Source organism: Podarcis vaucheri (genome assembly GCF_965113315.1).
Source record: "Podarcis vaucheri genome assembly, chromosome: 12".
Classification (NCBI taxonomy): Eukaryota; Metazoa; Chordata; class Lepidosauria; order Squamata; family Lacertidae; genus Podarcis; species Podarcis vaucheri.
The window spans coordinates 11,865,337-11,890,141 of record NC_138750.1 but is presented as its reverse complement, the minus strand read 5'-3'; the positions used below and the strand labels follow the sequence as shown (position 1 = coordinate 11,890,141).

The 24,805-nt window shown below is 41.5% G+C and overlaps 1 protein-coding gene across 21 annotated transcripts in view; it reads left to right on the top strand.

Annotated features, from left to right (window-relative positions):
• The window catches only part of ARPP21 (cAMP regulated phosphoprotein 21), a 241,559-nt gene that overhangs the window by 131,772 nt on the left and 84,982 nt on the right, over positions 1–24,805 (top strand). For all 21 annotated transcript variants that reach the window (XM_082192791.1, XM_082192792.1, XM_082192793.1 and 18 more), the window contains 3 exons: positions 1,170–1,248; positions 4,763–4,822; positions 5,785–5,925. In XM_082192791.1, coding sequence (XP_082048917.1) covers positions 1,170–1,248; positions 4,763–4,822; positions 5,785–5,925 — 280 coding nt within the window. The remainder of the gene's footprint in view (positions 1–1,169; positions 1,249–4,762; positions 4,823–5,784; positions 5,926–24,805) is intronic.

The window sequence follows — 24,805 nt, the reverse complement described above, 5'->3', positions numbered from 1 at the left end:
TTTTATATTTTGTTCAGAAATCGACTTAAGTCTTAAATATGAGTTAATAGACAATTAAATTGCCTGCCGCATTTTAAATGTCACGCATGAAATGTGCAAGATTATCAACAGATGGCTGGTTTATTTGTGGTTATCCAATCTTCCCAGCTTATTTACAATAGGTTTTTTTGAATGAAGTTTTGTTCTCATCTCTATGGACAACGTTCGAAATCCATTGTGCATATATATTTTAAAAAGTGCACTTCATTGCTATCTACACATTCAGACATGTCACTGCTTCCCAGTGTTGCACGATGCAGATTCTTATTCATATCCAATATCATTCTATTGATACCATGCAACAAGTGGTTTGGAATGCAGTCTGCAAGGCACTTTGCCAGTGTAATGACGTTTAAATGCATCATGTGACCTTATAATGGGTGCTTTATGGATTGTCAAAAGGGTTACACTTCATCGGTGAATGCAGTAAAATGAATCAGTCTGGCTGAAGCTGGACAAAATATTTAAAAAAACCACCCTGCTGTCTTTGGGTATTTGGGGATGTGCAATATCCCTCAGAGAAATGTGCTAATCTTTTTAAAAGACTTCTGTTTCTTCAAAATTCAGTTCCTTGAGTAGAAGCCTCCACATTCACACTGAAATTTTGCTCAAAGTGAAATTCAGTACAGTTCTAGATGAACACATTTATAAAATGGTCAGGGGAAACATCCCACATTGTGTCCAATCAAATCCCCAAAGTGGTTCTGATTTGCCATTTTGTCTTTCACACCTGTTTTGATTTTCTATCTCACCCATGGTTGCCCAAACAAAACTAATTATGTCCAAAACTTGCCTGGTATTTCACACACACATATGCACAATATTAACAGTTCAAATAGTTGGAAAGGCTTTAAGTGGATCTATACATCCCTTGCATTATTCTAAAGCACAGCACTTTAAATTAATATCCACTTGTCCTTGGTGCTTGTAGCTGTTGGTACAGTGAACATAAAGTACGGGTACCCTCCTACTGTTCTGTGGGGTATTTTTTCCTGATGCAAGTCACAGCCTGCATGTGTTAGGTATTCTTTCAGACAGCTGGAGAAGGAGAAAACTTTCCTCCATACAATGGCTTTAATTTTTTTTAACCTTTAAAAAAATGAAACTATTAGTAATGTATGTTTTTTCAGACTGCAGCCAAGAATACACAGACTCAACAGGCATAGATTTGCACGAATTTCTGGTTAACACATTAAAGAATAATCCCAGGTAAGTAGCCCTTTTTTGTGTGTGGCTTGAGAACTTAGCAATTGGGAGCAATGTGGTGTTCGTCCTAGAGTGGTCATGGTGTGGAAAATAATACCTATGCTGCTATGAAAGCGTATTGATTTTTAGCATAAACCCCTATAAGTACTCCATAAGCTTTCCCTTTCCCCATAGTTTAATTCCTTTCTCAGGGAGTTAGCCACGTCCATCCACACACCTCTCTTCCGAGACATGCAACACAGCCTCTAAAAACCCGCAGCCATCTATGTCAGTGTTTCTCAAATATAGACATATTGCAAGATGTGATGTGGGCACTTTCATGGCAGCTCGTCGATGCTCTGTCGTTAGTTAGCCAAAATCAACATCTATCACAACCATCTGTGATCATGTAATCACACATTTTTGACAATGTAAGGCTAATGCCCAGTAAACATAAATGGCTAGTGATAAGGGGAGTCAAGTAAAAAAAAAAAAAACCCACACAGAATTATGCAAGGCTTATGTGTTTGGTGGAGTTAGGATTCAGAGACCTGGTGGGGACTGGCAGAGAGGTTTCGAATACAGATACCCAATAAGGAGGAGCCCAGCTTAAAATACCGTATTTTTTGGTCTATAAGACTCCCTTTTTCCCTCCCCAAAAGTAAGGGGAAATGTGTGTGCGTCTTATGGAGCGAATGCAGGCTGCACAGCTATCCCAGAAGCCAGAACAGCAAGAGGGATTGTTGCTTTCACTGCGCAGCGATCCCTCTTGCTGTTCTGGCTTCTGAGATTCAGAATATATTTTTTCTTGTTTTCCTCCTCCAAAAACTAGGTGCGTCTTGTGGTCTGGTGCGTCTTATAGAGCGGAAAATACGGTAGTTGCTTCAGATCCCAGGATAAGCAGAAATACTGACTAGCCTTATGCTGTCTGTGTTTTGTCATAAAACTAAACTCTGGTTTAGTGCTACAGGAATGAGTCTTGGGCACATGCACCACACACCCCACCCTCAGTACAGCATTTGTTTCCTGTTTGGTCAAATCATAGGTAAAACCTAAAGCAACAACCATTTCTACCCAACACTTCCTATTTTGGACATGATGACAAACTGATTTGTTGAGAAGTAAATGCTTTCAGTCTCCTTGTGGTCACACAAGATGATTAAGGATTTTGGGGTTGGGGTGGGGGAAGTGAAAACAAGTTCATGTACTGAACTACGGCTTGGCATAGCAAATGGTTAATCATGCTTCAGTCTGGTACCAGCTCTTGAAAAAGAATATACTAATCTGTTCCCTTGGTGGGGCCGGGGGCTGCAATGAAGACTAGGTCCTGTGAACATTTTCAGTTTCTTAACTGCTACACCTTAGACACTCTTACACATCAGTCTTATGGAGAACCACTGACATAGGTAATCAGGTATCCCTGCATTTAAAGCTCCTCTTTTTGTTTGGAAGAGTAAAATGTCCTGCCCCAACCCCAGATATCACAGTCCTGTAGAACTCCAGTGAGTTAGGAAATCTTATATCATATGACTCTACATCCAAAGAAAAGACAATCTGCCTTACTTTAATATATGATCAAAGTTAAAACAACAACAACTCTGTAACTACTATTTACCGTATTTTTCGCTCTATAGGATGCACTTTCCCCCCTCCAAAAATGAAGGGGAAAAGTGTGTGCGTCCTATGGAGCGAATGCAGGCTTTCGCTGAAGCCGGGAGAGCGAGAGGGGTCGGTGCGCACCAACCTCTCTCGCTCTCCAGGCTTCAGGCAGCTATCCGCAAGCCTTCGGAGCGCAGCAGGAGTTCCCGCTGCGGATAGCAGGCTTACGGATAGCAGCCTGAAGCCTGAAGCCCGGGGAGCGCAGCACAAACTCTCACTGCGCTCCCTGGGCTTCAGGCAGCTATCTGCAAGCCTTCAGAGCGCAGCAGGAGTTCCCGCTGCGCTCGGAAGGCTTGCGGATAGCTGCCTGTTCTGTGGGCTGGGGTCGGGGCAAGCTCGGGCTTCCCCCACCCCCAGCCCTGCAAGCTTTGGGAGTGACGGCAAGGTTGTGCGCAATCTTGCCACCGCTCCTGGACCTGTTCTGCGGGCTGGGGTCGAGGGAAGCTCGGGCTTCCCCCGCCCCAGCCCCGCGCCTAAAAACGAAGCCAAGACAGCCAAGACAGTGATCGGGATCCATCCTGCTCGCTGTCTTGGCTTCCGCCAAAGCCGCGCGCAGCCTCTCCCGGCTGGAGAGGTTGCGCGTGGCTAAAGAGGAAGCCAAGACAGCCAGCGGAATGGATCCCACTCGCTGTCTTGGCTTCTTTGCTCTTTGGGGGTGGGGGGGAGGAAATAAATTTATTTTTCTTTATTTCCCCCCCTAAAAACTAGGTGCGCCCTATGGAGCAAAAAATACAGTGCTCTATTAATAGTCCTATTATTCTTATATTACTATACATTTTTATAGTATATCATAATGATGAATAAATAATTTTGATGGCTTCTGATTTGATGCAGATTGCAATTTCCAATCCAAGAAAGATTAGAAAACAATATCTAGTTCTCATTTTCTGACAATTATCAAAACATCACTATTATTATCATTATCATTATCTTTATCATTATCCCATGGATAATCCCTCTAGATATTGCTGAACTATAATTCCTATCGGTGTCAGCATGGGCCGTGGCCAGTGATTATGTGAGTAGTGATTTGGAGGGCCATAGACTAGCCCCCCACCCCACCCCGGCTGTAATACATTATTTCAGAATCAAAATAATGAGGGCTTGGGTGCAAAGGACTATGCACATAAGGAGAAAGTGTATTAGCATTGTTCTATGGACTCCTGACGCAGGTGGCGCTGTGGGTTAAACCACTGAGCCTAGGACTTGCCAATCAGAAGGTCGGCGGTTTGAATCCCTGCGACGGGGTGAGCACCCATTGCTCGGTCCCTGCTCCTGCCAACCTAGCAGTTTGAAAGCACGTCAAAGTGCAAGTAGATAAATAGGTACCACTCTGGCGGGAAGGTAAACGGTGTTTCTGTGCACTGCTCTGGTTCTCCAGAAGTGGCTTAGTCATGCTGGCCACATGACCCAGAAGCTGTATGCTGGCTCCCTCAGCCAGTAAAGCGAGATGAGCACTGCAACCTCAGAGTCGGCCACGACTGGACCTAATGTCAGGGGTCCCTTTACCTTTATGGACTCCTGCAGAAGAGGTATTGGGAAACTATGATATGTCAGGGGTTCTGTTACAACATGGGTGGCCACCATGAGCCACTCACAAAGCTGGGCTCCCAACCCATCAGTCACCACCACCATAGCCAATGGTCAGACATAACGGGGTTATACTCCAAAAGTTCCTGGAAGGCACCAGGATTATCAGCCTGCTGCCATCAGGATGTGAACTGTGATATCTTTACATGTCATAAACAAGTATTTGGGTTTGTTGTAAAGGGACAGAGCAAAGAGACATCGAAATTATTTCAGCAGTTGTAGTCCTCTGCGCCCTTCCCTCCAAAAAAAAACCCCCTGAGTAGTGATTTTCTTATTATTTTCTTAACAGGGATAGAATGATACTGTTAAAACTGGAACAGGAAATTATTGATTTTATCAGTGACAACAGGTAAGTTAATTTTCAGTATTGATTTCTTGTTTGCTGGCTCTTGTCTACTATACCAGGCACTCATAGACTTTTGTTTTGAGCAATATTATTACAATATGAAAATACAAAGGTTTTAACAAAACGAATGTCTTTAGTAATTATTCATCCCTAAGGAATTAGATAAACGTCTTTAGTATGGATTCTTAATTGTGTTGTGGTGGTTTCATTGGCAAATGCCCCCAGACAGTCCTATGTTTTCAGAGCTAAGGATGGAGGCAGCAATTGCTCCAGACCTACAGACTTTTTGGAGACTAAGGTTCAAAATGCTCCTCCGTTCCAATGCAAAGTTTGGGCATTCTCACCCTGCAGGGGTGAAATTAAGACAAAGGAGATAACTTCACATATACCTACCAGAACCATTTGGAGCAAGAACGGGATACAACTAAATAATTACTGCTATATATTTATTTCTGAGCTCTACTGCTCAAATTATTTCTGATGTACAGTTACCATTAATTTCAAAGGAGTTTGCATAAGCTATTTGAAATAAAAAGAGATTGTTTGATGCAATTGTCTGTTTGATGTTAGTCAGAATATACCTACCTGCCTGTTTGGGCAAAACACGACCCAGTATCACACTAAACAATTCAGTTTCTTCCCTTCAACAATTTTAATAAAGCTATAAGATAATGCAGGTTGTTTTGCTCATAAAAAGCAATAACTGAAAACATTTTGCATATTTATATTTTAAATACAGACTTGACACATGCAGAATATTGGGATGGATGACTGGAAGAGTTATTGTTAAAGAGACTAATGAAAATAACAGACTAGGCATACCAGATCTGACAATTGCCCGTTAACTAATGTTTTGAAAGATCATGGGTGGTTGCTGCTGGGGTTTTGTTTTTAAAAAGTGGACTGCTATTGTTCCATCATGTCAGAGGCTGCATCATATTGAGCCCTTTGACGTTTTGTTCCAGTAATCATTATAAAAAGTTCCCCCAGATGTCGTCATATCAGCGAATGCTAGTGCACAGAGTGGCAGCGTACTTTGGCATGGATCACAATGTGGATCAGACTGGGAAATCTGTAATTATCAACAAGACCAGCAATATGAGAATGTAAGTTCCACCTCACTGTTCTCCTTCTATTTGCCTTTGCTAAGAATCACTTGGAGTGCATTCCCTTTATCGCATCCCAGGTGTTTTCTTCCTTTGTTCTTTCGTTCTATTTGAGTAATACATATTTTTTTAAATATTTATTTTACCATTCATTCTCATGTGGAGTTTCATTATGCCTGTCCTTGGAAGAACACTGAGGACATGAAATATGGTGAAGCAAATCAATCTAACTGTTGTTTGTTGATAAGAAAGCTGTGCCGTGCCTCTGGAATGGAATGTTATATTTCCTAGCCGCTCATTACCGCTGTAATGTTGGAGTGTAGAAAAAGTAAATTGTGGACTATTCTTTTTACTTGGAGCACTGCAAACTATTACGTGTAATACTTCTCGAAAGGGTAAATGTATTGTGTGGCATTCTCTTCCCTATTTTCTTTTTACAGGACTCTCCTTTTGAACAATGAGTTCCTTATCTGGTTTCTACTTTTGTTCTTCCAATGCAACGTTTTTCCATATATATCATTACCCTTTCACAGTTGAGAAATTGTCTCTGAATTAATTCACTTTGCATAATAAATGAGCTAAGAGCATCTGTTGTGTAGAAAATGGGCATCAGAAAATGCAAAGAGTTGCTTCTTATATCACTGGGTAGGCAGGAATGCATTCATTCATTTATTTCTTTTTCTTAAAAAAATGTATCTCCAGTTCTACCTCAATAGGTGCCCAAGGCAACTCACAACAAGAAGGCACATACAACCATTTTAAAATGACAATACCATAATACACACTAATGTCTGATGCCTAATGGTACAATCTTAGAGTGCACTCTGTTTATAAGAGACATGTCAGTCTGATCAAGCTGATTTGCAATCGCTCTGTTGTGTGTGCTGAACTCTGGTGGATGCAGGTTCTGTTAATTTCAGCGTAGGAAACTGAAAACTGCTGTTTGATTTGCTACTAGAATTAAAATAAATTAGGCACCCCATGAAGATGAAAGAATTCTGGATGATTTGGTGTCCCTGCTTCTCTAAGAAATCACTGGATAAAGCAAATAATGGAAACTTGTTTCGTCCTGCATGAAATTTCAAGTCTGCATCCAAAGAATGGGATGCTTGGTTCAGATCAATGTCTGAAATTTAGCCCCTATACCCACTTCACTTATTAGCCCTTTATTGCCTTAGTTCATTAGTTCCTATTTCTTAATTTCTTACCTTCTCTGCTCCTTCCTTCATACTGTTTGCCTCTGGCTCCCTGTTCCTATTTTCTCTGCTTCTTCAAAGTTTTCAGCCTGATCTACTAAGCTCTCCTGTCCCTAGCTCTGAGTTTCTAATGCAACCCAAACTGACAACTTTCTTCGCAGGACTTAAGAGAAACTGGACTGCAGACATTCTGACAACTTGGTTCCCTGACCTTTGAAATGTGCATGAACATTCTGTAACCATGAACATTCTGGAGCTATGTCACTGGCTCAGCTAATCAAAGTCAGGATAACTGAGGAATTCAATATTTGCACATTTCTATATGAAATGCCCTAGTTTCTCACTTCTCTGAATGTTTCCTTGCAATTATTGGCAGTTCTTGCCTTGCGCACACATGGAAATATGTATTTAAGAGAAAACACACACATTTAAATTACTTTGAGAGAGAAAACACACATAAAGGCTTATTCAAAAAAGTTTGTAAATCTGCATGCATTGCAAATAGTTTCTTCTAGGTTAAGTAGCTTGCAGAAAGAACAATTAACAGTGCATAAGAAGCAGGAGTATACTACCGTATTTTTTGCTCTATAAGACTCACTTTTTCCCTCCTAAAAAGTAAGGGGAAATGTGTGTGTGTCTTATGGAGCGAATGCAGCCTGTGCAGCTATCACAGAAGCCAGAAGAGCAAGAGGGATTGCTGCTTTCACTGCACAGCGATCCCTCTTGCTGTTCTGGCTTCTGAGATTCAGAATATATTTTTTATTGTTTTCCTCCTCCAAAAACCAGGTGCGTCTTGTGGTCTGGTGCGTCTTATAGAGCGAAAAATACGGTATGCTCTGGCCCCAGCAATCATACACAGCCGCTCTTCTTTTCCTTCACCTCCATGGGGAGGTGGATTATCTGGGGGAGGTAGCAGCAGAAAAGTGTCCGACAGAGGAAGAGTTAAGCATTCCCCAAGTACTTTTCTGTTATCCCCTCCGGAAGTTGCTTTGCAAAGAAGAAGAAGGCTTCAGGCTTTCATCTGCGTCTAACATGTAGTCTCACCCTAAGAAAGTCAGTTTTGGAAATGGTTCTGAACATATATCCAGTATATTCAATAGCACATATTGTAGCCATAAAATTTGGGTGGATTGCTTCCCAAACAGCACCATTTTCTTAGGCTTTAAGGTGACACTAGTGTTTTTGGCTAACCGTTGCATAGACTCAGCAGCCCAGGTTTCTTTAACCTTGAAACCTGTTCCCAAAGAACTGCTTGTTTAATTCAAAATTAATTATGTGATATTATCACATACCCACAATTCCTTGCCCTAACAAGTAGTTATCTTTTGCCTCCCTACCACTCTATTCACCTTCTGTGTTAGCTTCACAATTTTCATGTGACGCTTGGAACAGGAAATGATACACAGATTCCATGGACTCTTCATTAATGAGGTTCAACTTACTATTGTAAGAATGCTACCCAAACTTTTTTCAGATGTTTCCCACAGTTATATTCACTAAACTTATAAGGAGAAGAGAGGGACCTGCTGGTTAGCCCATCTGCAACATACACATATTTGGCTAAATGTGTGAACCATATGCACTTATGGGCTCCCTTTGGCTGTGCGTGTATAAGCCATGGATTCAAGTACAATAACACTCTTTTATGCGCATTCAATCAACACATTTATGAAGGTTTGAAAGAGGCTGTAGTGAATGAGGAGTTCACCTATTCTTCAAGCATAATGGTTTTTAGCTAGTGGCAGACATGCCCCCATTCAACTGACCTGTGTGCACTGGAGCTGATCCAAAACAGAGACTGACTTCACGCCAAAGGTTTATTGGAGATTAAATGGGTGCTCAAATCTAGGAAGTGGATGGGGTGTGTGAGAGAGCAAATTATACATACCCATAAGCTGAAGGTCACTCTTCTTGAAGCCTTTTTTGTTTTGTTTTGCTGCCATGTGTGTGCTGGCAATATAAAAAATCCTACAATATCCACACCAAGCACTCACATTTCTTCTCCATTATTCTCTCCCTAGAACATTGCCCTCCTTAAAATGATTCATGAAAATAACTATATGAAAATAAGTAACCCTCCTGTTTTGCCATGCATGAATGAGGTGGAAAATTTGGCCGCCATTCAATAACAACTCAGTATATCTGGATTTTTTTATTTTTTTATTTATTTACTTACTAGTGTGTTCTCCCATACATTTCATGGAGAATTCTGGTTAAATATAATCCTTCATTTGAAATGAATAAGAAGCCAGTCTTGGAGGGTGGGTGAGTTGTCAGGTGCAGCACCTTATAGATTTCAGAGCCCTAGTGTCCGGAACATATTTGTATTATGCTCAGTTTGCCTAGAAGTCATTGGGCTGTGAATTCCTTATCCCGCCCGCCCCCAATCAACAAAACATTAAGGAAAGTATGACAGGCAAGGGTTGTGCTTTCATGGAAATCCTTTGTGCTTGTTCACAGGTCTCTTTTGCATCCCTGACTTTGGTGTGACTGTATGTTGCATTGTCACACAGGCTCCTTGATGCTCCTCCAGCACCCTAATGCAAAATTATAATGCATAAGAATTATGTTAGCAGAATGTTACATATTCCGTTGTGCCAAATATGTCATAGCTGAAATATAATGTGGGTAGTACTGCCCACACTGAATCTGTTATCCCTTGTGTCAGCAGCATAGGGGCTTGATTCACTGCTAATATCTTGTACCAGTTACATGGGTGCAGAAGCCATCCATTATAGCTATACAGGTATATCTATTTAAATTATTCTTTAAGAAATTCAGCAGCAAGCAGTGGGCCAGTTCAGATGTATTGATTGCACTCTGTGGCATCTTCATCTCTTCCCTTCCCTCCTCCCACCATCATAATCATTTGAGCCACAGTTTCCTGTGACATCTGAAACAGGAAACTCTGGTTTAAGGACTCCCTCCAAACCAGACTCAGATCCTTCTTTCTTATTCTGGCTCATTGGGGCCTTTAAACTACAGCTTCCTGGTTCGGACATCAGAGGAAAGTATGGCTTAAGAAATGAAGACTGCAATCCTTTGCCCAGTTATTTGACCATAAATCTAACGTTGAACTCAGTGGGGCATACTTTTGAGCAGCCATATATCAGATTGCACTGTAAGTTAAATTTTCTGAAGCTGGTTACAAAAAGAAAAGAGAGGAAGGAAGGAAGTTTCTGTCCTTGTGCTAATTTTATTTGTTTCCATTTTCCACAAGTGCTATTTGCCACTCTTTGTTGTACCAATTTGTCCAAGCAGCACCTTCTAAGTTGTCCCAGCATCTTGTTGTTATGAGTCTTATTAAAGGTTTAAGTTAATATTATCTCCCGTGAAAAGTTTGAAGAGAGCCAGCTCTGGACATTTAGAGACTTTTCGTAAGGTAATTGCTTTTATTTGGACAAATACTTCTTCCCATGACTTAGTGATCTCTGATTGTTACATCTGAACAAGTACTAAGTTGGTTTCCAAACAAATAACAATGTACAATTCCTTTATCTTTTCTCTATATGTACCTAGATAATATCTCCCAATCTACCATAAAGCAACCCAGCCTTGATAACTTGATGTCTTTAAAACCAACTACAATAAATTTGCCAAAAGCTTTCCACTAGAAGAGAATAAAGTTATTCTAGAAAACCTCTTAATTTCACATTAACACAGTTTGCATTCTCTTAAAGCTCTGGTCATTAATAGAATGATTTCTTTAAAATGCAAAATAAAACTATAATTTTGTGGATGCTGGGGATATGTGGGCTACAAGGTGTCTCCCATTAGGTGTTGATTGAAAACTTCAGAGAGCAATTACTAATGCCATTGTGTCAGTCAGGTAGGTTGTAATATGTGGGATCCTCTGGTTCTTTTTCTCGTGGGGCTTGCACATTTTTCTTAATGATTTGAAAGGAAAAAATTGTTTCCAGATCTACAGATAAAACAAAACTGGGAGGCAAAGGACAAAGTAAGGTTGAAAATGATTTTAGCAAACAGCAGGAATTGAAAAACAGCAACGTGGAAATTCCCAAAGATAATATATTATATTTACAGCTCAGTTTTGAATGTTTGCTCTGAAATAAGTCCCAGAAGTAAGTTTGCATTGGATTGCAGGTTTAATTTGTTAAGAAGTGCAATATGCAAGCATGGGAAATTAGGTAATAGCAAAAAAAACACAAAAAAACCCCCAAACCTTAGGTTTGTGCTAGAGAATTTAGCCTTAAGGATCTCATTTTCTAATCAAAGAAAAATATATTTTGGGTTTCATTTGGAACATAAGTTCAGGTGGTCTGTTGTGGCATGTAATGCCCTATTGGTCAGGTTTGCAACATAAAGTATGAATGTACATGGGGGTAGTCCCAATAAAACCATGGCTGTTTTGCTCCTTCCCTGGTTCTCCTGGGGCTACCTGGAGCTAAACTAGTTTGGTTTGCAGTCATGTTCAAACCTCGGCATGTGGTTTGTTTGTCTCCAGACAACCCACTGCCTATAACCAAGGTTTGTTCTTGGCTTACTGCTTGTAGTTTATCTGGGGGAAGCAAACAATGAGTTCAGGTTCAGACGTAATGCAGGGTAGAGAGCACAACTGGGTGAGGAGCAAAGCAGCCATGGTGTTTATTGTGAATGCCTGTGCACTTGTATGTTCATGCTTAGCTATGGTTTGACTTGGCATCACATGCAAACTGTGCCACTGTGTCATATGAGCAATGTAATAAATTTCACATATGTTCAGACATGATGGCGTATCATGGTTTGGTGCTATGTGAACTAGCCTTTAAGGACTCCTGGGCTTGTATGCTTTGCTCTCTTCTTGCACACTGTTTTTGTGATTTGTTAGGGTGCATGGGGTGTTAGGGGAGGCGTAGTACCTCTGGTGGTGGACACACTATACTCCTTGTGGGATAGTTTGTCCACCTTTGGTCCCAACCCTGCACTCAGCTCTCACCTGTGGCTCCTAGAAGCTGTTAGCATGCAACAGCAGCTGTGCCCCAGGAAACAGCTTCAACTGACTGGCTAAACCAGGCGAGGGTAGCCAAAGAGTCTTAAATCCTCCATGAGTTAGGGACTTCCCTTGTATGTGAAGACAGGCTCCAGTGGATTGAGTGGACAAGACCAGTGATGGGTCCAGGGGTTAAGAAGGTGGTTTCTGCACATGCTGAAGAGAGAAGTGAGGGGCAGGTGGGGCTCATCAGCCTAGGAAGGTTGCCCATCTAGGAGAAGGAAAACTCTGATCCTAATCTTCCATTGCCTTGTGTGATATCTTCAGGAGAAGAAAAGGCTAAGCAGCAAACCCTACACAAATCTGGAATGGAGTCCCTAAGATGGTTGGATGGCATCATGTGCGCCTCCTCCTGGCAACTCTTGCAGCCAAGCTGCTGCTAAATGTATTGCTGTGCTTTCCTTCATTCCACAACAGCAAGGCCAGGAGAGGGGCCTTGTTGTCTAGGCAGCCCATGACCTCCATACACATTGCCCAGGCTTGTGCCCCAGGGAGGTCACTTTGGTGCCGCTAACACAATGGTTTGACTTCACCCCCAGAGGCGCACTCCATTGTCTCTCAAGACAGATGAATGCCAACAACAACAAGGGAGCAAGAAACCATGATCCATGGTTCAGATATAACAGGAAGCTCTTTATGTTGCTTGTGCCAGAGGTGGAACAACGGGGGAGCAATTGGGCAGTGTACACCAGCATGCTGCTTGTTTACAGTAAATCATGCTAAGCTTGAAAGTCTGAGTTATTGTGCTAAGCTAAGGGAACACAGCCAGAGTTGCCAAGCCAATGTGCAGCCTTAACAAGGACACACTGGAAGAAGATGAGAGGGGCTGGTGGAGGTTCCACATGCCTAAATCCGTTTGAGTAAGTAGTGTTTTACCCCATAAATGTTATCCATAAATAATACACCCATTTGCCTAAGAGGGAATGAATCATCAGGCTCATTTATACACGAGAAAGGAGGAGCTCAGAAAAGTGTGTGCCCTTCTCATTTCTCAAATCCCACAGAGTAGTCAGTTTATTAATTAACTTGGTAGCGATTCCAACAGTATGGCCGCAGGGGAGCCAGTGCTCAAAACTAAGCTGGCCATAAATGTGGTAGTGAGCCACCTGAACATTCTGAACTCACAGGAGTAGGTGCCATATGGAACTGTGCTATAACACGAATGCACAAAGTCACCTTCTGGCATCAAATGTGCCTGTCCTAAGTTATGAGGAATAGGTGTTTTGTTTTTTTGTTCCTTTTACAAAATGTAATCTATTGATCCAGTAGCTAATGTGATTCTGTGGATTTGCTCAGCACTGATATTTGCTCTGGGTGATTAAGATTATGATCTGTTCCAGAATAGCACTCCAGATATCTTAAGCAGGGTGAGGGAAGATTTGTGGTGGATACAAAGTGTTGAAAAGGCATTTAAAAGAGAAAAATAGAGGGACTGCCATTTTATTCATCATTGCACAGAATTGTAACCATTTTGACCCTGCAGCTATTATGGTTATATGAAAGATTTTGCTGCTCTCTGGGGTTTCTTGTTTCTTCAACTTAGCCCTGACGTATAGCGCTCCCTCGCCTTCCAAAAAGTTATTCTGCATGTATCCAAGAACAGAACTTGGGAGTAATGAACCATCTCTAATGTCCCTGATATTAATTTTTCAGTATAATGTAACATCTAAACTAATTTGTTTGGAATTAGGGTGGCCATGTACTTTATAACTATTACACCGCAATAAAATGTTAGTTAAATATTAGTCAATCATTACAGTCTTTGTTAAACACTGCAGTCTGACAACTCAAGGGTATAATCCTGCCATAAATAAAATTAAAATAATTAGTCTTTAGTCTGACCTTGGGAAACGGAAAACTACCAAAGGAAATGTAATGTACTGTAACATAATAGTGCAAACTTTCCTAAATTGCATTATTTTATGAGTCAATATTAAACTAGTCCATGGCATCCTTCCAAGGACACTTCTTTGGGAGTTCAAGCTTCCACATCATTGGAACTGCCATTCATTGGCCCAGTTTTCACATAATGCTAAGCCAAACAATGGCTTATCACGAACAAGCAAACATACAGGTATCTAAAGTGAAGACTCCAGCTGCTGTGCTATTCCTTGTGCTACCTTGGGCTAAACTACTGTTTGACTCATCATCGTCATCATCATTATGATTGTCGTTTTACCTAGGATTGTCATTTGTCTCACTAGAGACAATCCGCGTATGATAAACAAAGAGCAAACCTTTGATTGCACTTTGTGATATCTCTGGACTGTAAGAAACCATGATCATTCATTCATTCATTCATTCATTCATTCATTCCCCACTCATCTGGCTGGGTTTTCCCAGCCATGAGCTCAAGCTCAAATGTAACCCTAAGCCAAACCTGAGTTGTGTGGAAGCAGCTAGACCAAGGGAGGAGTGCGGCAGCTGCAACTGCAGCATTCACTTTGGGAACCCTCACATTTACTAGTTGTTTTTAAGCCTCGGTTTTGCGGCTTAGCATTCTATGCAAACTTGGTCATTGTCAGTGCTTTTAAAATTACTGTTATGTGGATTTCCACCTGTGGTGTGAAATGTCCATGCCACATCCATTCACAAAATGGTTTCTATTGTCATCAGTTGAGAAGAAAAGTTATTCTTGTGTTATGAGAGAGATATTATACAATACAATATTATATATAATACTATGTTACTGGAGAAGTGTTGGTTTCTAAAATTACCAGTTTTGGAATAAAGTAGATACAGTCTTTAAAAGAGCAGTGGCTAACCCTAAAACTTTCTTTGACTTGCCCAAGGCCTCCCAAATTTCTAGTAGTAGTAGTAGTAGTAGTAGTAGTAGTAGTAGTAGTAGTAGCTCCCAGTGATCTTGCACTTCAATGCCATCATTACACTTTTTTGTGTGTGGGTCAGTTGCTCTCCATTTGATCTTTTAAAGAAAAGAAACATAAACATTTTTTTACAACTGCTCCCATGGGTCTCCTGCTGTGATACTGTGATGTCAAAAGGGTTTTAGTGCCGTCCCATCCCTCTTTCAAATTCATTGATTTAAAAGCGTTGAAAATAATAAGATTTATTTTACACTGCATGTGAGTGTAGTGATTCTGTGATGCTGAAAGTTTTTTGTAATCCCATAAGACACCCCCCCCAATTTATTCCCTTTTCCCAGTTCTCACTCAATACACATATGTGCATTAGAAAGGTAGAGGGCTAATGCAAATAAACATAAAGAAATAAGGAAAGCAGTAAAGTTTTGTTTATAACCCTGCATATACAACCCCCGGTAATTCAGAACTTAGGGTTACACTATGATGGGTATTTTGGGGGAGCATTTCAACTCATCAATGATTGCCTCAGTGGTCCTCATCTGTTTCAGTTGCATCTCAGCTGCTCCTGGAAAGACACAAGCTAGATTCAAGATTATCTTGACAGGGTGGAGAACTGGCCCCAAACTTACAAAATGCATTTCAACAGAGATAAATATAAAGTTCTTCCTTTAGATAGGAAATACCAAGGACACAAATACAGGATGTGTGATACTTGACTTGGCAGCAGTACACATGAAAATGATCTAGGAGTTTTAGAGACCACAAAGTGAACACGAGTAGTGCAGAGGCTTAAAAAAAACACCTTTTTAAAAAGCTATAAACAGAAGTATCGGGTTGAGGGATTCATATGTGTGGGTGCTAAGAAAACAGCTTGGGCCCAGAGCTCTTTTCCTTTCCTGACTTAATTGCACCCCATAAAATGATTATACCAACAAAAACCATTCTCAGAATATCCACTCAGGCAAGATATGCAACAAGGCACACTGACTAGTAAAAAAAATAAATTAATCTTGCTACATACTTTAAGCAGTAGTAAAGTGGGGAATCAGATGGGCAGCATAATTGAAGCCTCTCAGATGACAGCTAAGAATAAATATGTGGGTAAAGGAGATACAGCAACCTCTGTTTCTGACTCACTTGAGATGGTTTGCAGCCAAATTGCTAACCTGCATGTTGAATATGAGTTCATCAAGAAATTAAGAGGTCGGCTAATAGACATGGAAAAAACAGTGGGCTAGGTCAGGCAAACTCGGCCCTTCAGATGTTTTGGGACTACAACTCCCATCATCCCTAGCTAACAGGACCAGTGGTCAGGGGTGGTGGGAATTGTAGTCCCAAAACATCTGAAAGGCCGAGTTTGCCTATGCCTGGGCTAGGTTTTAGTGACCAGAACGAGCCAGATTAAAAAATTAAAACCCAGAGAGAACTAATTTTAAAGCTTGCTGATCAGGAAGATTGGGTGAGAAGACTGTTAGGACCTGCAGCTAGAAAATGCTAATATGATTCCCACCTACCTGGTAGAAAGATTGGGTGCCAAATTTGACTCTCTTCAGACTGGATATTAAGAAAGCTCACCGAAGCCTCAACTTGAAGCCAAAAACCCCCACCCTTCAAGGGATGTAATAGTAGCATTTGTTACTATTTGCTGCATAAAGACATTCTTATGCAAACCCTTAGGAACAAAGGCCACATTCTCTTTTTGCAGGATCTGAGTGCATAGACGCTAAGTAGAGGCAGGGCTTCCAAGACTGCCACCAAACAATTAAGAGAAGCAGGGATAAGGTATCACTGGGGATTCATGCTAACTGTGAATATTGATGGTAGGAGCTGTTTGACAGTGGAAAGATGGTGGACTTTCCTCCTTTGGAACTATTGAAGTGGGGGGTTTGTGGCCACCTATCAGGGGGCCCCTGGTAGTGAATTTCCTGCATTGGCCTGGTTGTGGCGGAGAATAAATGCATTCACTTTGCATCATAATGCAAACCTATTTAATTCATACTTCCCAAACTAGCATGTGATCTCAAAATACAGTTATCCTGGGAAATTCACACTTTTTGAAATTTTGAGATACAGTTACCCAACCAAAGATGCGTACATAATTGTGTCGAATTGCATATAAAAGATGATATTAGGAAAACATCCACATGCAAATGCGTATGGATTTCTGTGTAAACTTTGTTTTAAACTCTGCAAGCTGATGTGGAAATGAGAAAAAACTGAATGTAAAAGGGTGGAAATAAGAAACTAAATGGGTGAAATTAATCTGTACCGGAGTTGAATTAGATCATGGGTAGGCAAACTAAGGCCTGGGGGCTGGATCCGGCCCAATCTCCTTCTAAATCTGGCCTGCGGACGATCCAGAAATCAGTGTGTTTTTACATGAGTAGAATGTGTCCTTTTATTTAAAATGCATCTCTGGGTTATTTGTGGGGCATAGGAATTTGTTCTTTTTTTATTTTCAAAATATAGTCCGGCCCCCCACAAGGTCTAAGGGACAGTGGACCGGCCCCCTACTGAAATGGTTTGCTGACCCCTGAATTAGATTATCCTTTAGGTAACGCTGCAATTCCTTATTGTGACAATGCATTCAAACAGCCAGTCACACACCCCAAAGCTATGCTTCATCAGTTCGCCACCTCTGCTTCATCATACACATGCATTTATGGAGTGGTTGTCATAGAAAATATGCCCACTGCTGCAGTGATGTATTTTGCAAGTTTTTAATTGCCATTAACATTTTTTTTTTAAAAAAAGGGATGAGATCACCTTGCATTCTATAAAAGCATGATTCATGGGCACAAAAATAATGTAAGCTATGCTATGCCACACTAGTCCTTGAAAACAGAAGGCATTATGATGAAAAGCTGACTGGAATTAAAGACAAACAGAAATTTGGGAGGCGAGGGAGGAAGGGATGAATGCAGCAAAATCAGTTGAAAACCTTCATAGTCGTGCTTTAAATCTGCACAGTACTTTTCCATTCATTTGAATTATATTTGTAGCAGCAATTTTCTAACTCCTGGGGTGGGGGGAACATATATCAGCTGCATTAGCCGCCTGTTGGTATATTTGTATAATTAGATTTGTATCTGGGATGTGTATGTGTTTTGTGGTGCTTATCCTGCAATCACACTGGGCCGCTGCTGTCCTCTTTCAACAGTGTTGCTTCTAAAGGTTTCCCTTCATTCTGCAACCAATCCCACTGAAAACATCTAGTGTGCTCGTCTTCCACATCCAGTGCATTCTAATAACACATTTATGTATTGAGGTTTCTGAGATCTCTCATTGAAGTATTGCAGCTCTCTAGAAATAATGTACTCTTAATTGTCACCGAAGGGCACTGCCATCCCAAGTATTTTCCAAACGGTTCTAAATCTGGGGGGCTCCGTCTTTCTTCTCTGTCCTTTGTAGTGCTGAATATTCCTGTTAAGCATTAAGGAGCCCTTTGGAGGCAGCTCTCCATGAGAATAGGTGGTCCATGAGATGGAGGCACCTTGGAGCCTAGGTGCATTCAGCTGGATGCATAGAGATTCTTCCTTCAGGCTTTCTGCATCAGTACATGAATGTCAGGAGCAGAGTTAGTGTATATGCTGATGGGGCAGGTCTAGTGCATATGCTGAGGTGCATTCTGTGTGCAGGACTAGTGTGTTCTGAGAACTTATGGAGGGCATGTTTGAACAGGGCTCTTGTATTCTCTTCATTTTTGTCCTTGCTTCTCTTTTCCATCTGCCCATACTCTCCTGCACATTAGGCCCTGCCTATTTGAAATGGCATCTGCATTATGATTTGTCAGCAACATCCCACCGCCATATTGCCCTTCCACAACATGTAGTGCTTCGGGTTCCGAGCCGTGGCTAGTTTTGACGTAGAACATACGCACACGATACAGCTGTACAACCTGGTGACATCTCTATACATTGTGGGGAAAGGAGGCAGCAAGTCTTCATGTGGACACCATTTCAAGTAGTCTGGGGTTGACAGGGCTGACCCACCCATGAGGCAAGGTGAGGCAACTGCCTCGGGCGGCAGGATCCACAGGGCAGCAGATCCAGCCTCCAAGGAATGCATCACCTGCTGCTCCTGTTGTGTTAGCAGCAACAGCTGTGGTGTCTGCTTGGAAGCCAGATCTGCCTCAGCCGCCCACCCCCATGTCACATCTACAGTGGCCTCTTGATGACTAGGAGGTGCTGCTGCTCTCCTCCCACCCTTGTTCCTGGTGTAGATCTTCACTCACCCCAACTTCCCTGTTTGAGGTGGGCACCATTTATGGTTCCAAAATGCCTTGGGCTGGTCTTGTTGGTTGATGCCTTGGGCTGGTCTTGTTGGAAACCAGGCCCCTCTGTTCAACTCCTGGAGCACCCCCAGCGCCAGTCTGATGAAGTCCAAGCATCTTATTCATTGCTCTACTCAAGGAGTGTGAAGTGGACCTTGATGGTTTTCATGGTCACAGGGCACCACTTTTGGATCTAGGTGGGTGTGCACAAGATATTTCAAGAAAGGGTGATCTAGGGAAAGCTGTTGGGAAGGTATCCTTCCATTTTGTGTACAGTAAGCTTAGAGTATTGCAATTCATTTCCCTCAAAAACGCACCTGACATCCGAATTCTTTAAAATGACATGCTGAGGCAGCAGCTGAAAGAACTAGGCATATACAGATCCCTGTACTGACTGTTCTGTCTTCTTTTCATCTCTCCTTTTTCATATTCAGGTACGAGTTTCTTTATCTTTTCCTTTCATCCTTACATTACAGTGACTTGGCCAAATCCCGTTCTGTTTCCAACTGTGGCCAATACAAGTTCATGGTGTCTTCTTCATCTTCTGCTAAACAGTCTTGTTCCTCGTATCTCATCCATGCTCCTTTTCCTCAACCATGTTGTCTTTTTGCAGCCTTTGAGTCCCTTCATTCTCCCATCTTTCTTCAAACCTTTGCCACGTACCTTTAAAATACATTGACATGGTTAAACACAAATTAGATAAAGAAGACAATGAAGGAAAAGTGAGCTGTCATCAATTATTAGAAGAACACACCTCACTCATTTAAGATAATGAACATGTGCTCGTTCTATTTTGATGTGGGTACATGTAACATGCTTCTGTATACTGTAGATCAATAATATTATATGTTTTATTATTATTAAAATGAATTAGGGTCTAGGTTCCCCCCCTTAATCGTTCCAGCAATGCTAGAAAAGTAAAATACACATGCTTCCACCTGGTTGCCAATTTGAAGGAAGAATCAGAGCAATCTGTAGCAAACAACTTACACAAATGGAATCAATAATTTTGCTTAACCATAACTGACTTGTTCCTTCATTTGCTGTACTGGAGGAACCAACTCTACAGAGTGATAATAAAGCAAACGTGTTCAATAAAGATGCAAAATACGCTTCCTAGACTCTAAGGCACTGGCCTTTGAAGGATACATTGAAATAATGGTTCTGCAAACATGAGATAGGCCTCCCTGGTGAGAACGTCATTCTACCTCCCACCTGCAATGTCGCTTTTCTTTGCTCGGGCCAGAAAGAAGAATGGAAATAGGTAACGAAAATACTGGATAGCAGCTTAAAAGCATATTGTGTGGTAATTTTCCTTACCCAGAGAGGTAAAGCGATTGTCTGTAGTCTCTACTCAGGGGTCTGCAACCCACGGCTCCGGAGCTGCATGTGGCTCTTTTACACCTTTGCCACGGCTCCGGGGCGGATACTAGCAAGGGGAGGAGGCGCATTGTGCACCCCGACACTCCCCACTGTGGCGGGCGCTGTACTGGCTGTGATGTCACATGGGGGCGATGCGTGCGTTAGTCACGCACCGTCCCGACGTCACCTTCCCGCCCGCCCGCCCGCTACATTGAAAGGGGGCATGTACGCTGGTCACTGCATTGAAAGGGGGCATGTACGCTGGTCACTGTTTTGAAGGGGAGTGAAGAACACACACACACAAAGGTAACTTGTTAATTTAATGTTTATTTCTATGAGGAGGAGTAATTCTGAGGGGTCAAACAAAGGAATAATAAAAAAGTGACAAAAAAGTTATTTTTATAATGTCGAGTTTTGCGGCTCCCAGGTTTTTTTCCCCTTTGGAAACGGGTCCAAGTGGCTCTTTTTGTCTTAAAGGTTGCAGACCCCTGCTCTAGCTATATGACAAGTAAGGATTGCCCCCTTATGCTGCAGCTTGACCGTCTAGGAAAGTGGAACCATGATGGATATTGCCTGACTGTTTGGCCAGCAACTCTCCACTTGGTTAAAAGTATCTCATGGCACCACATGGCTAATGCTTATTGGCTTCCAGTTCAATTCTGTACATTCTAGCCTGTGAGATACATAGCACTCAGAACTCTTGTGCTGATCTCAGATGAGCTGAACATCAAATGTACAACACTCTGGGGTTTTCATTTATTTTTTACTTACAAGGTTGTTTATATTGAGCCCTTTCCCTGGGGAATTTAGCTCAAGTAGTTGGACGTGTGACCAATTACTCCCCTTTCGTTGTGAACTGCTTATTTAATAATTACCTGGAGTTGTTTTCAGAGTGAATTCATTCAGGAGAATTCATTCAGGATTTCTCCCTCTCCCCCCCCCCCCACAATATAATGATCATTATTACCATTATCATTGCTATTAATAATAATGATTATACCAAACTATTGCTCTCACAAGAACCCAAGTAATTGGGCAAAAATGAGGTCTGCAGTGACACAATTATCTACATGAAATAGTTTGTATACGCAGAGAAGATTATTTGCATATAGTTTGAATTTCTTAACATATGTGTGCACCGTGGGAAGTAACTCTCTCATAAGCAGGTGTGTTGCTACATGTATAAAATGTAGTTCTAGAAAATGTATAGTTGAATCAGTATACTAAAAATTGTGCACATGTGCTTTAAGATAAGATAGAGATATATTTCACATGCTAATGTATTCCATCAGTGTTTCATCAACTTCAGAATTTTAATTCAGCTATATACTTAAATGGAAGGCCAAGCTTTTAGTTCTACTGCTGTATTCTAGCATCTTCTTTCCTAGTCACTGCGCTACTGCAAAAAGTTTTTTTTCCTTTTATGCTTAGACTTACCTATCTCTTAGAGTGGAAATGATGTTTTTGTTTACATGCTGTAATAGATAGATAGTTGAAGGTCAAGTAGCTAAAAATAAAAACAATCTCCTGTGCAACAGAGAGAATCATTACTGCTTTGTTAGCCAACAGGAATTGAGTGAGAATTTTAGAGTCAGACTACACATTATTCAGAGTGAGATGGTTGACTGAGGTAATCAAATTCAGAATTGTGCCACTCGGTCTGCAGATATGGTGTTATATACCACATGTAAAAGTGGGGAGAAACCCTCACTGTACGTTGCAAAACAGAAACTTGAGGAGGGAGTTTTCATGCAGCCCTTTCCCCTGTGAACTAGTTTAGTACATGCACAGAACTTATTTACATGGGAGAAATGTTCAGATATAAGACCCCCCGCCAAAAAAAACCCCTGCAGTTTGAAGTGGTAAAGTTCAACATCAGAAGGAACATCTCCAACCCCACTAATGTTCAGTTCCAAGGTCCTTCTGGCATTTTGCTCATTGCGAGAAGTGAACTTACGGAGAACCAGGCAGAGGGCCTCCCATCAGATGTCAAAGAGATAAGCAATTATACGAGTTTCTGCAGACATCTGAAGGCAGCCCTGTATCAATAAGTTTTAAATCAGGCATAGGCAAACTCGGCCCGCCAGATGTTTTGGGACTACAATTCCCATCATCCCTGACCACTGGTCCTGTTAGCTAGGGATGATGGGAGTTGTAGTCCCAAAACATCTGGCGGGCCGAGTTTGCCTATGCCTGTTTTAAATGTTTGATGTTTCACCATGCTTTTTGCATTCTGTTGGAAGCCACCCAGAGTGGCTGGAGCAACCCAAACAGATGGATGTGGTATAAGTAACAAATTACCATCATCATTATTATTTATAATTCCAACTACTAACTCCTGCTGGATCAGACCAAAGGACCAATTATGTTTTTTTGCCAAATCATTTTGTATTTATTTTCACTAATTGAAACACACTAAAACAAATTTAAGGGCCATCTAGTCCAGTGTCCAGTGGCCAATGAGATGCTTATGGGAAGCCCTGAAGGAAGACCGAAGTACAACAGCACTTTCCCCACTTATAAATCCCTTGAGCCAGGCCTAAATGATGGTGGATTAATGCACTCTCCTGGAGCTTTTTATAACTAAGACCTTGGTATTCCAGGAAACATGTTCTTAATTTTTCATCAGCAGGCTTTGCTAAAAGAGAATACTCACAGCTACCATGAAATGGATGGAGTTACCGGGATTTGAAATGCAATGCACTTTAACATTATTTTAAAAGCGGGTGGGCGTGGGCAAAGAATGTGATGTGGATGAATACCCTCCGAATGAGTAAAAATGAATGGCAGAAACATTATTAATTTTCGAGTGTTGTATCAAGTGCCCTTCATGTAAATGAATTTAATGTCATCAATTGTTATCGGCAGTGTGTGGGCTGAGATGCGTATTACATTTATGTTAGGATTTGGCTGCATCCCGATGAAGCGGGCTTATGAATTGCAGTCGAAATGGTCACAGGTTGGCATGCATGCATTAACATATTGCCTTTACATTTATTATATTGAGGTTAAGGAGGATTATTTATATATGCCTCAAGTGTACATGGTAACCTTCCAATCAGCAAGCCCTAGAGGCTCAGTGGTTTAGACCACAGCGCCTAACCGTTGACATGGTAACGTACATATTTATCAGCAAAATAAAAATAAAAATTGTCAGGTCCATATCCCAAGAAGCTTACACTCTAAAAGGGGGGGGGGACTGCAGAGGGACGAGAGAGAAAAGTAACAGTAAGAAGGATGCTCTCCTTCAATGCTTGGCGTTAACAATGTATTTACTTCCCATTTACACCACAAAGAACTCATAACCCACCTGCTCTCAGCAGCCAGAAACACCATAACCAGACACTGGAGAGACCTGTCAGGAGTAAGCATGGACCAATGGTACCAAATAGTATGGGAAACAGCCCTACTAGAAAAATTAACTAACAAACTGAAACTGACATGGGGACAAACAGAAGAAGACGCCTTCACCCCGGTATGGCTCCCCTTTATCACATACACAGCCCAACAGGACAGTGACAATAATCCACCAACAGCATACAAATCAATATGGCTAACCTGATCCAAAACACCCACCCACCTCACCCACACACGAAAACAAAGATCACCACAGCCAATCACAAGCAAACAATCACACCCTAGGCCAACCCCAACCTCTCTCACCACCAAAGGAACACAAGTGAACAACACAAGCACGCTGACACCAAACTCTACATACATTAAACATAATAGAAACACCGCCACCCGACCCCACCCCTATCCATCCTCCCTCCCTCCACCCCCTCTCTTTTTTCTTTTTTCTTTTCTTCTCCCCCTAATGCCTCAACAAATGAAACGGATTTGTAAAAATGTTATATGGGGAAAAAAATACGAGGCACTACACTTCTGTAAAACAAGAAAATCCTGAATAAAATATATATTAAAAAAAACAAAAAAACACAATGTATTTACTTTGGAATCCCTGTTCTTCTTTATCTTTGTAAAGGGGAAGGGAAGAAAACATGTTTTTGAAAGGTGTGCAAATCTGAATTTTCAAATTTTTGGCAAGGAAGCTATTTCTAACGAGACTCCTCCATCCTCCCACTCACCCACCATGTTTGTCATGCTGTTCGTGTTGAGAGGAGATCTGTGCACAGATTGGATCCATTACTGTGCTGTTGATGATACTCGGGTTCTCAGTTCTTCCTTGACAGTCCTGTCTGTCTCCTGTGAATGCTTGTGGAAGTAACACATGTGC